Source organism: Cebidichthys violaceus, unplaced genomic scaffold (genome assembly GCF_023349555.1).
Source record: "Cebidichthys violaceus isolate CVI_PGR_0920_01 unplaced genomic scaffold, fCebVio1.0.p SCAF_6, whole genome shotgun sequence".
NCBI classification, from domain to species: Eukaryota; Metazoa; Chordata; class Actinopteri; order Perciformes; family Stichaeidae; genus Cebidichthys; species Cebidichthys violaceus.
Window position 1 is genome coordinate 18,849,416 of NW_027176816.1, and position 12,660 is coordinate 18,862,075.

The window sequence follows — 12,660 nt, forward strand, 5'->3', positions numbered from 1 at the left end:
GAGAGAGAGAGAGAGAGAGAGAAAGAGAGAGAGAGAGACAGAGAGAGAGAGAGAGAGAGAAAGAGAGAGAGAGAGAGAGACAGAGAGAGAGAGAGAGAGAGAGAGAGAGAGGGAGAGGAGAGTGTTTCGGGGAATGATGATGAGAGATAAAAAAAAAATCTGTGCAAAACCCGAGGTCCCATTTGGAAAAGTTGAAGAGTTCCACCAGTTCTATATAGATTCACAAAGCACTTTGGTGATTGTCGCTGTGAGTTGAAGCTCTTCAGTTGTCAAGGTTAAGAACTGAACTTCAAACAACGCTGCGGCAATTCAACTTGCAGATGAAGCTGCCGCTTATTGAGGCAAACAGCCTACACGATGCAACCCACACAGCCCTGACTCAAAGCGCCGCTCTGCACTTAAAGGACCGCGCTGATGCTTTTTTAATGTCGTCGCCCATTTACTACAAAACAAGAATACTGACATCTTTCCAACGCAGACCATGGTCTCCAGAAAAGCCGATCTTATTCATCCGATGACTTGCTTCAGATAGACAATCCATCACAATTAACATCAAGTCACAAGTTACGTTGTCAGAAACAATAAGCAACTTTGTTGATATTTACGTCTGTCTTAGTGTTGACATAGACGTACAAACGGGCGTTTGGGTGAAGAGAGATGAAGTAATATCTTTTCATTCACTGAGCTTATTCAGGATTACACACACACACACACACACAGAGGGAGATCTGCTTTCTCTGCTCAGGTAGACGTTACTCCACTGTGTCTCCACTCAGGAAACACTTGTTTGCTGCTATATTAATGCTCTGAATCCCGTATCAATAAAGCAGGTATTCAGAAGCGTGTGTGCAAAAACACATGGTGACTGTGTGAATTAGTAAATTATCTAAAATGTGCAAAAAACAAAAGAGAGTCCTGTAAATTGTAGCAAACATGACCATGACATCATGTGTATATATATATATATATATATATATATATATATATATATATTCTCATCATAAATAATGATGTAAAACAAGTAAAGGCACAGAGCACATTGCTCATTAATAACAGTTGATCATAAATGTGCAACTAATTTACATTTCCAGTAGGTATAATAGCATCACTGTTTCTCAGGGCGTTGACTTAAATAAAGGATGGGTTATTATACCCGACAGATCTTTTTTTAAATGGAATCATAGCCTGCAGGAACTTATGCTCAGTATTCAAATGGTGGCCGAGCAACCTGTTTTATGCAAGGCATTCTCTTGCAAAATAGATATTTAACTAGATTATAATAAAAAGAAATGCATTCCGATTTGTGTTCACGTTCAGTGTAGATATAGTTGCATGTAAACGCGACTCAAGCAATTGTCTTTTCCCCCCTCCTGGTCTATAGTAGATCTGACAACAAGCGTCCTTTCTCTGGCTTTCAGAACTGCACGGTGTACAGCAACTCCGTCATGGTGTGCCTGGCTCCGTCGGTGGCCGACTCGGAGCTGGGCTTTTCCGAGACCGGCACGGGGCCGGATGAGATCGGGTTCTACATGGACAACGTGAACGCCCTGGTGGTGGTCAACGAGACGTTCAGCTACTATCCCGACCCCGTGTTTGAACCGCTCAGCGCCTCTGGGATCCTGGAGCTCAAGCCCACGTCGCCGCTCATTCTCAAGGTCAGAAAAAAGAAAAGTGTTTGTCTGTGACGCTGAAAAGACTCAAGCGCAGTCCCTTTAGAAAGCTCATGCTGTGAATAAGGCCCCTTACACAACATTGTCACATTTGCTTGGTGTTGGTGGTGCTGGCTGAGGAACTTCCCCAAATACCAATAAAGAGCAGCACAGAGCCGCTAACGTTACCCTTCAATCCGCTGGTATCCAAAACCGGCTTCTACGGTGGACGTGCTACTCGTGAACTGGTTTAGTATAAAAGATCCAAAAGTGTTCTCCTCGCGCTGCTCCTGTCCGTGCAGCCGTCCTCTCTGAAAGTATGTCTGAGGCTTAGCTGTGCTGGGAATTGATGAATCGATCCCGCTGTCCGTGGTGCTGAAGTAGCAGACAGACGTCTCTCACATCAGAGCAGGTAAACGTGCTGCTGAATCCACTCCTCACACTTATGTCCTTCTACTTCCTCAGACTTTTGTCGCTCTTTATCCTACCTGGCTCACGGTTACATACGAGATTTATTTCCCGGGTTACCGTGGATAAGTGGAGAGCAGGGCCGCCTTTCAATCAGAGGGTCGATCGGTGGTTCGATACCCGGCTCCAGCTAGCCTCATGTCAATGTGTCCTTGAGCAAGACACTTAACCCCAAAATGTCTCCCGTAGCTGCGTCTACGGTAGATAGATACTGAATTATAAGTCGCTTTGGATAAAAGCGTCTGCTAAATGACTGTAATGTAATGTAATACACAAATTACAGTGCTTTACTTTTTCGTAGTTAAAGCTACGGACAGTGTACGAGAACAACCTAAGCAACCAAACAGATTCTTAATATTTTATTTAAACCCAGGTCTCATGGAGTGGTGCTAGATGTTTACTCTCCCAAGGTCTTTCTACTTGCAGCTTGACTACAAGAGTCTCAAAGATATTGAACTTATCTTGTATCAATAACGGCAAAGCGCACAAACACACGCTCACTGGCATTTTTAATCTCACACGAAGGAAGAAAATCTCAAATGTGTTCACACTCGGAGGGAGGTGGGGGATCTTAGGAATATATAATTGAATGCAAACATCCACACCTTCCAAGGCCACTTTCTTTCCTCCAGTAACCAACAGCACCTTCTCTGACTGACGTCCTCCTCTGCAGCCTGGAGCCCTCCTAAATAACCATTTCAATTTGAGTAATTCATTGCTAGAGCTGGAGAAGCAGTGCAGAAGCACACGGGCCCACGGTCCACCACATTTGGATTGCATTGGCTTTTCATTTTCATTAACGGTCATCGGACACAAATGCGTGGAATTGATTGGCGATCCCTGAGTCGTGCGCATGTGTCCATGTCCCAAACTCTCGGGGAGGAGTTAGAGCGGCTATCGCTGAGGCGAAATTAACCGAAATAACCGGCGAATCGGTGTCTGCAAATAACTTAAGTGGGCGAAAATACTGTGTCCTAACTGCTGACAATGTGCACCGTGAAACACATTCACCTCGTCTTTCACGAGGCCACACTTTGTACAACAAAGGGACAACATAACAATCCATTTCTTTCAGATCAGTGTCACATCCGGCGCGTAGCGTTTGCATTGAATTCCAGCGCTGCGGTGCTTTTTATCTCCTGCTAGAATTCGCCTTGACTATCTCTCATGTTATCACAGGGGGAGAGTGTGTGTGTGTGTGTGTGTGTGTGTGTGTGTGTGTGTGTGTGTGTGTGTGTGTGTGTGTTACGCCGTTCATTTGCGCGACGAGATTGAAAGCAGCATAACCGTCGTAATTTATTCCTTAAATGATAATTTATTAGCAAAGAGCCTCTCGGTAATTGCCAAATCTCCTGCTTGGCTTGTTGGTGGAACTGCCTACCCATTGGAAGCGCTGATGAGATGGACTAAAATGCAATTTGGCGGGGTGTGGGGGGGGGGGGGGGGGATGTTTCTCGGAGATTTGTGCGCTGCGCTCGACACGCAATTAATTTCTCATCTGAAGTGTCGGGTGTGTTTCTCCCGAGGTGTGTTAGCGAGAGAGAGAGAGAGAAACATTTATCTGGTCTTGGTGTTTGGTGAGTGCCTTCCTGTGTGTGTTTTTGAGAGCCTGTCCCCCGCATGATGCTTCTTGCCTGTAGAGTGTGTGTGTGTGTGTGTGTGTGTGTGTGTGAGGCAACAGCTCTGTGTGTGGCTTCAACTTGAGTGCTTGTGTTGCTTGAAATCTATGTGTGTGTAAGTGTTAGTAGCAAAGGATGCTCTGTGTGTGTGTGTGTGTGTGTGTGTGTGTGTGTGTGTGTGTGTGTGTGTGTGTGTGTGTGTGTGTGTGTGTGTGTGTGTGTGTGTGTGTGTGTGTGTGTGTGAGAGAGAGAGACGGAATGGGATGCATGTTTACAGGGCTGCAGAGCGGGGCTGGGTGGCGGCCTGCAGAGACGATGGGATTGGAAAACGGAGTCTGTCTCTGCGTCCCACTGCTAAGCCAGCGGGAGACGCGGCAGCTATCTCCTCTCTCTCTCTCCCTCTGTCTCCGTCTATCTCGCTCGCTCCGCCGGGCTCTGTTCTCCGCTCAATCCCATTTTCTTTCTCACTTCAGAGCGCGTTCCTTTCATCTTTTTCTAACCTCTCCCATAATCTTTTCTCTGCTCTCTCCACCCCTCCCGCCTCTGCATCTCCTGATGTTTTCTTGCCACGTTTTCCTATCTGTCTTGTTTTCTTTGTATTCATCTTTCCCCCTGTTGCTTTTTTGTTGTTGTTTTTCTTGCTGTTGCTCAAGTCCCCCCCCCCCCCCCCCCTCTAACTGCCTCCCCTCCATCACAGACAAAAGTGTGTGTCAAATTGGAACTAGCGGACTTGATATTGAAATGAAAAACAGGAACAGAAATTGACAAATGTTAGAATTTACACACCTCGGGGTTCAGACTCTACGCGTGGAATTCAGTTCAGTGGACAGAAGACAAAACCGTATGACAGTTTGTGTGCCTCCCAACTGCCTCTATATGCATGTGGTGCTCTTCATCTTCCTGTTTCACTTTCCTTCACCAGTTTTGGGCTCCAGATTCATCCGAATTGCTTTAAAATGGAATACACAATGGGAACGTTTGCTCCTTAACTCACTCATTAAACAGCAATCAGATGCAAGCATTGGTCCTATAAACAAGTAACGTGTGTGTGTGTGTGTGTGTGTGTGTGTGTGTGTGTGTGTGTGTGTGTATCCAAAGCCTGATAGTCCTCTGTACCATAGAGCTCCATTGTTTGCATGAAAACGTATGCGTGAATGAGGCGGGTGCCCCTTCCTCACCACCTCTCTCTCTCCCCCTCTGTGTGTGTTTAGGGTCGTAACCTGATCCCGGCGGCTCCGGGGAACAGTCGCCTCAACTACACGGTGCTGATCGGCGAGACTCCCTGCGTCCTCACGCTGTCGGAGAGCCAGCTGCTGTGCGAATGGCCCAACCTCACCGGACAGCACAAAGTCACGGTCAGATCACGACTCTGCTGTCCTCTCTCTCTCTCTTCTTCTCTCTCTCTCTCTCTTTTTGGATGCATTGAATGGATTATCTGAAAAAGAACTCGTTGCGTTTTATCGGCTGAGACCTTCATGGTAGACTTCTTTCTTTTCTTTTCTTTTTTTTATCTTTCTTAGTCATTAAATAACTGGGTCAGGATTCAGTTTGCCCGATTTCATCAAAAAGCAGTTTAAAAAGGACCAAAAAAAGACCACCTGTTCTACGCGGCCCATCCACACTGACCCAGTAATTCATGTCTATGAATATGAAAACGCTCTCTGACGCTATAAGCCCGTACCGTCACTCTAACCTTGTTGCTGAGTTATGTGAATAACCTCCCGACAGGTCCTGGACGCGCTCCGTTGAGCACGCACACCAAGGCTGCTGCTAAATATTTAACGCTTAATTAACATGTTGATCTTCATTGGCCTTCAGTCGGCCCGCTGCTGAAAAAATACGGCTGTGGAAGCTTTCCAGGAGGCGGGGCTCCGGCCGTACATGTTTGACTGCACCATTCACGGCACGAAACGCAGATCTGCAGACTTTGCACCACTTCACTGCAGTTAATGTCGAGTTGAAGCCATTAAGAAACACACAGGGAAATGAAACACTTACTCACATAATGGGTTCAACATGACCACAGCGAACCTCAAGAAGTGTCTGCAGATTGAAGACCGCGTTTCTTCCCATCCACTGAAGCGTATCCGCAGCGTCAGCAGTTCCTCGCCGCAAGGTGCTGCTGCTTTTTTGGGCCGTCTCCACATTTTTCATTTTTCATTAGCTTCCCTTTTACTTTGATGGCGTAGCTATTTAAAAGTGCGCAAAATATAAAGCGCCTAACCCCTCAGTGAATCGAAGAGGCCGATCCACCGCCCACGCTCGACTCCAATCGCATCATTTCGCTGATCGCTCGTTCTATAAAATGACGGTTAACAGCGGGAGATGCTCTCCACGGTTTCCCAGAGCCCGCGATGACTTCCATCAACAGTCCAAAGACATTCAGTTTGTGATGAATAGATGATCGGACTTGTTGTCCATTGACTAGTCGCTTAAACGTCTCTGCACTAAAAGTGATTCAGTCGAACATAATGCTGTTAGACTGAATTCAATCGTCTACGTCTGCCGCTGTCTAGATTCTGTTTGAAACCCTTCCTCACACGATACAGCAGAAATATATTTATGGTTTCATCTCCACCAAGCTTCCTCTACATGTTTCATTTGCCCTCTAGCGTCCCCCTAGGGGCTGATAGCTGCACACTGTGTCAATTAAAGGCAAATACAGCGCCTCCTTTTTCTCGCATACTGGCCATTTTGGCTGTTGTGAGTTATATATTATATAGATACCTATTTCTCCAGACTTATCAACAGGCTAGCAATACCTGATCCACAAAGGAATGACTGGAAAATCAACTGCAGCGGGATGTGGGCAAACAGAGAGTTAAATTATGATAAGAAGTTTCCACTTTGTCTGCCGTTTGTGTCCACGACTGTGTCCTAGACTGATGTGGAAACATGAAAGGCAGTATTAAGAATAGAATTGTTTCTCCAGGATGCCACTGATATGCAGACGCTAAGCTTGTCTCTAAGCTCTAATCCAGGAACCTCGTTCGCTGCATAAACCTTTTGTGATGTGCAAATTTTGTCCAACTCTCAGCAAATCCCAGCTAAAGTTGCACCTTTCCGAAAGCCGTCGTCACGAGTTCTACTTCCTGTTTTCTACTTCCTGTTTTTCGCGAGCTGCAGCTTTTTTCCGGAAGCGGCGCGGGAGCCGTTGATGTCGCTTTCATTTTTCTCGAGTTCCGTGTCGTCTGAAGTTACGACACAGCGGCGAACAGTGCTGGAGAAAGTCAAAGAACAAGCTCGCGAGTGGTGTCCCGGGGCAAGCGTTGAGCTTCGCTTGTCCGGAGCTGTCAGCAGACCGCAGACTGATGCAGTCCGACTGGAGCAGACTTTCAAAATCACCGCGCAGCTCCTGGAGCATCTGTATGGAGGAAGGTCAAACCTCAGCCCGGCGACGCGGCGCTCACTCTGAATATATGCGTCCGAATAACCCGCCAGTACCCACGACCACCCCACCCCACCCCACCCCACCTACTGCCCCTTTTAAACTTATCACCAATGTCCTTTCACAGTCATTTCACTATATCTTTATGACATTTACTCCCCGCTAGCTACAGCCAATATACCTAGAAAGCCACTGACAGCGCATCCATGTAATTCAATATGATAGCTCTCAACGCAACCAGCCAGTTCCAAGGAGGAACTGGCATTTATATATATATATATATATATATATATATATATATATATATACATATATATTTTTTATTTATTTTTTACGCCCCTTTTCTTTTCATTCTTTTTTTTTTTTATAACAAAATGTCATGTTGAATATCGGAGCGATGTGTTGGCGGGGGTGGTGGAGTTAGTCCTTCGTCTGACAATAGCCAAAGAAAAAAATGGAGCTGTCTGTTCAGATCTCTTCTGCTGTGTGTGTGTGTGTGTGTGTGTGTGTGTGTGTGTGAGCGCTCATATGTTTGTGTTTACGTGCACATCTTTGTCTGTGCGGAATGCTGCAGAGAAGGGCACAGCTGTAGCACAATAATATTCCCCGTGTAGAATGACCTACATACAGGGGACCCCAATGGGTGTCCAGACATACCAGGCATGTGTGTGTGTGTGTGTGTGTGTGTGTGTGTGTGTGTGTGCGTGTCCCTTCAGTTGCTCAGCTGTGTGTTGGCAGCTGTGCCCCTCCCTTGAGTTTTTCGAAGAAACTTGTTTGTTGTTTTGGCCTTCAGCTTTTTAAGTTCCTCCGTCGGTCCTTCGGTCTGTCAGGGGAATAAAAATAGACAAATGCCTCGAAAATGTGTCACCAACTTAATACCGCTTATACTCGCGCTGCATTCAAGTCATCCGAGGATACGTTTCCCCCTGGATATTGGCACCAGATCGAGCAGTGACCTCTTATTCGATGATACGGACTAATTTGCATTTGTTTTATTGATACATGCTATATTAAGGGCCTGCTGTACATCCAGCATGTGAGCAGAGACTATCCTGTATCATACAAGTCCTTAATGTACCTCGTGCATGGAGTGGCACCACACAGAAGGCTTTTCTTTTCCAGTTCCCTTATATAAACATTTGAAATACTGTTAATATTTACATAAAATGCCTTTTTAGCATTTTTTTTTTTTAGCATTTTTTTTTTTCATTTGAAAAAAAAGGAAGAAAAAGCCATTTTTTGTGAACTAGAAATGTATGTTTCCTTCACCCTCTTATTGAGCCGATGGTCCTGCTTCCCTGCAGACAGTCGGATAGTGCGAAAATAACCGGTGTTCTAGTAACAACGTCACACATTCATTACATTCACAACGGCTCCATTTCATTCAGCTGCAGCGGTAAGCTGTGACAGTGAGCCAGCATGGATAACACCGGAAACTGAAGAGGATTTACACCTGTGCTTTTCCCACTGACAACGTGACATGTTTGTCCTCACAATCCCCAAACGTCCTCTGCCCTGCTTTGCTGTCCTTATCGCCACAAACTCCTATCCACTAGTGACGCAAGCGATGTATAATTACGTGCTCAAGTTGCTGCATTTTCCTTGTGAGGGGACAAGGGAGGGAAAATTCGCCACCTTTTTTTTTTTTTTTTTTTCACGAGGATGGCCAATCAGTGTTGACGGTAAATGTGGTCGATTGAAGCAATACAGCCACTCGGCTTGTGCTGTAATGGCTGCAAAATCTGTTCTCCCTGCATCCAGCACTGTTATTCAACGTGACAGTCATAGTTGCATTCAGGGATAGAACTGCAGGCTGCTGCTTTTCAGTTTGGATTTCTAGTCTCCGCCTCTGGGTAGCCAAGGAGGCGTGATCTAATGGCACTCCAAAGCAGAACTTCTTTGCTCTCTCCGTTTGTAGTGCAAACTAGCTGCGTTTCCAACAGTGAAAAATGGTGTCCCAAAATACGAGTGTAAAAGGGTGTAGTGGACGAGGGTACGCTGTTCGGCCGTATCTATACACAGAGAGAGGCCGAGGCTTCGGCCGCAGGAGGATATAGCCGACGGGGACCCTCAACGCAATGCATCCTGGTACATGTAAGCACTCTCGCCACGTATCCCACCAGAAGGAGAGCTCAGCTTCCTCCGTCATCAAAGCACCATCTGGGGAATCTATCGCTTCAATTGGCTACATTTACATCAACACCGATTCGGCAAAATACACATAAAAGGTTTTTTTTCCCCTTTTTAAACCGTCTGAGAGAACAAGAACACGCCTGTACCAACCATTAACTGCTCACTGAGGACGATCAACAACAGGTCTAGATCAATCTTGAACCTGTAAACCCGTTCTTGTCGTCTCCTGAGAGAGTTATCTGGCTCTTTAGCTGCTAAATTCTCCAGTTAATGAGCTGAAAGACGCTAAAAGGCTCGGTTGAGCCGAGGGGAGCGATAGAGGTCCATCACTGCGAGCGGCGATAAAATGATCAGAGCGGCTTTAAGGAAGGTTCAAATGTTTACGGATCAGCAGTCCACACGTTGAGCCTTGTCCCGATATGTCCACGGCTGCACCACGGTAACTACATGAAGCTCCATCGGCTTGTGCACACTTCATTGACGTCTTCAGATGGACTCGTCGCTCCGCCACCTACCCAATCCAACCATCTTCTCGGTTTAATCTCCGTCGTTGCGGCCCGATCGTGTCCACGCAGCTAATTGGCTGCTTAATCTAATACAAGCCCACCTAATTGGCTGTACTGTTGCAAATTAAATTTGTAGACGCTGCCTACATTGCTATTGATATAACAGCTTCTCTATTTTACTTCTTTAAATCAGACTTTGATAATGTTAACATGCGAGTGCTCTTAGGGGAGCTTCAAAGTGCATAATCACACCTCATTTTGATCGGTTATCAACCCCCCTTGTGGATAGCTTCTTGATTTGATGGATTCCAGCACTGTGAGTCTCTCTCTCTCTCTCTCTCTCTCTCTCTCTCTCTCTCTCTCTCTCTCTCTCTCTCTCTCTGTCTCTCACTCTCTCTCTCTGTCTCTCACTCTCTCTCTCTCTCTCTCTCTCTCTTCCTTTCTCTCTCTCTCTCTCTCTCTCTCTTTCTCTCTCTCTCTCTCTGAGACGCAAAGCGCTTATGTAAATAGAAAAAAAGAAAAAGAAAAAAGCATTACATGTGTTTGACTTCCCATAATTACCAGGACTCCTTGGGGAGAGATTTAAATGCTGCTGATTACTTTGTTTGATTACCTATACATGTGTGCGAGTGTGTGTACGGTGTGCGTGTGTGTGTGTCGTGTGCATACTCTGTCTGCGTCCACCTCCACACACACACGCACAGCTTTTGACCTTGTTCGGCGTTCCCTTCTCTGACCTAAATCAGTTTGTTAAAAGTCGACAGTGACAAACGAGGACATTAGCGGCAAAATGTCTATCTTATAAAAACCCCAAATAAATATCTGTGGAGAATGCAGAAGGAGCGGAGCTGACTGAGCAAGTTAACTTGTGAGGTCCTCGTTACCCAAAGCGTCCGAAGCTGCTCTCCTAAAGGCCGGATGTGAAAACCTTTCCTGCCAGCAACGTTCACAGCAGTCCAGGTGACGTGAGGCTCCGCGGCGTCAGCCTGTCAAGAGACGGGCCTGTTTAGTGTGAGCTCAGACCGGATGAAAGTTTAATGATCCTTGTGGTAGAAACCGGGTCAACAGGCTTCTCTTTCATCAGACCACTACCGTTTGATCTCTTCAGACCCCCTGATCCGTTCTCAAAACCACCTGCTGCTGGAGAAGTGACCGCTGCCTGTTTGTTTTACGTCTCTCTGAGAGCCGTTCAAATCCTCAGACTGGCCGAGGAGAATCTGGTACTGGGGGGGGGGGTGTAAATAAGTAGCAATGTCCTCTCCCTCATCGACTGTGGTGGAGCTGCATTGGGGAAATGAGCTGAACCTACAAGCCTTTTTAACCCTGTGGACCTCAGGCAGCTTTGGAGCTTCTTCTTTTTTTATTATTGCTCCTGTCACATTGTTCTCTCTGTGGCCTTGTTTTTACACTGCAATATATGCCTCCTACACCTTAATGGCAACAGCCAGCAGCCAGCGTCTGGCTATGAGAAACGCTGTATTTTTGCCGTTTGTTTTTGGAAAAAGACGTGATTTTCAGACCTGCCGGTGGGTTTTGGGATTTCAGATTAAAGTTGTTTTAAGAAAAAACTACTTTCCTGGACTAAGAAATGTGTGTATTTTCTCCCTTGATCATTAAAAACCAGTTGTGTGTGTGTGTGTGTGTGTGTGTGTGTGTGTGTGTGTGTGTGTGTGTGTGTGTGTGTGTTTCCAGATCCGTGCTGGTGGGTTCGAGTACTCCCCCGGGACTCTCCACATCTACTCGGACAGCCTGCTGACGCTTCCTGCCATTATCGGCATCGGCGGGGGTGGCGGCCTGCTTCTGTTGGTCATCATCGCCGTGCTGATCGCCTACAAGAGGAAGTCGAGGGACGCCGACCGCACGTTGAAACGTCTGCAGCTCCAGATGGACAACCTGGAGTCCAGAGTGGCCCTGGAGTGTAAAGAAGGTAGGGGAACAGTGTGTGTGTGTGTGTGTGAGCGTTGAAGCTGAAAAATGTTACAGGACATTTCTATAGACTGGATCCATCACGCAGTCATCACTGACAGCGGGGTTTCTGCAGGGTGTGTTAACTCAGGCAAATGCGTAACTGTGTAACGGCTGAGTCATGGCAAGTACAAAAGAGTTTTGTATCCAAAAATACAGGGCTGGTATGAAATCACGCTGTTACAGTTATATTACCTTCATCACGGACATATTCACACTGGAGGCAAAGGAAATGATATATGTTGAGTGGGTCCGCCCAGCGAGTCTGACAAATACAACGTACACTGTAGGATTAGAGAGCCGGGAGAGGCGGTCATTCATTTGAAATTCTTTTTTTATTGAATAACGATTTAAAAAGTGTTAATATTCTCCAAGATTAATATGGTGAATTTATTAGAAAAGGCCTCACAAATTCACAAGAAAAAACGACTTTATAAAAGAGGTTATAAAGTCATAAATTGGAGAGAAAACACCAAAATAGTGCCAAACCGTAGCCGCCGTCGGCATTTTGTTGCGCTGTTTTTATGTTTTTTATGATAAGATACATATACTCGATTTCTATCATGTTCTTTATGTTTTCTTTTTATGTACACAACATAATCGACTTTATCCGTATGTTAGACCTGTTTCATTTTGCCAATGTTTTTTTTCTGAAATCCTAAAGATTGCTGACGAACGGCTTTTGCAGAGATATATATTTATTTATATATATATATATATATATATATATATATATATATATAACACTGCCTGACCAGTCAGGTCATCTGTCCGTACCTCCGAGTGAAAACACACCACAGCAGCAGAAGAGTGTCAGAAAAAGACATGCTAAGCGTTGGAAGAGGGATAGAGAGAGAGAGAGAGAGAGAGAGAGAGAGAGAGAGAGAGCGGCGATGACAGGTCAGCGTAACGAGGGGATTGTTTGCAGAGAC

At 45.8% G+C, this 12,660-nt stretch overlaps 1 protein-coding gene across 2 annotated transcripts in view; it reads left to right on the top strand.

Moving 5' to 3' along the window:
- The window catches only part of LOC137889371 (plexin-A1-like), a 203,235-nt gene that overhangs the window by 156,767 nt on the left and 33,808 nt on the right, over nt 1-12,660 (top strand). For both annotated transcript variants that reach the window (XM_068733206.1, XM_068733207.1), the window contains exons 17-19: nt 1,419-1,655; nt 4,948-5,091; nt 11,456-11,690. In XM_068733206.1, coding sequence (XP_068589307.1) covers nt 1,419-1,655; nt 4,948-5,091; nt 11,456-11,690 — 616 coding nt within the window. The remainder of the gene's footprint in view (nt 1-1,418; nt 1,656-4,947; nt 5,092-11,455; nt 11,691-12,660) is intronic.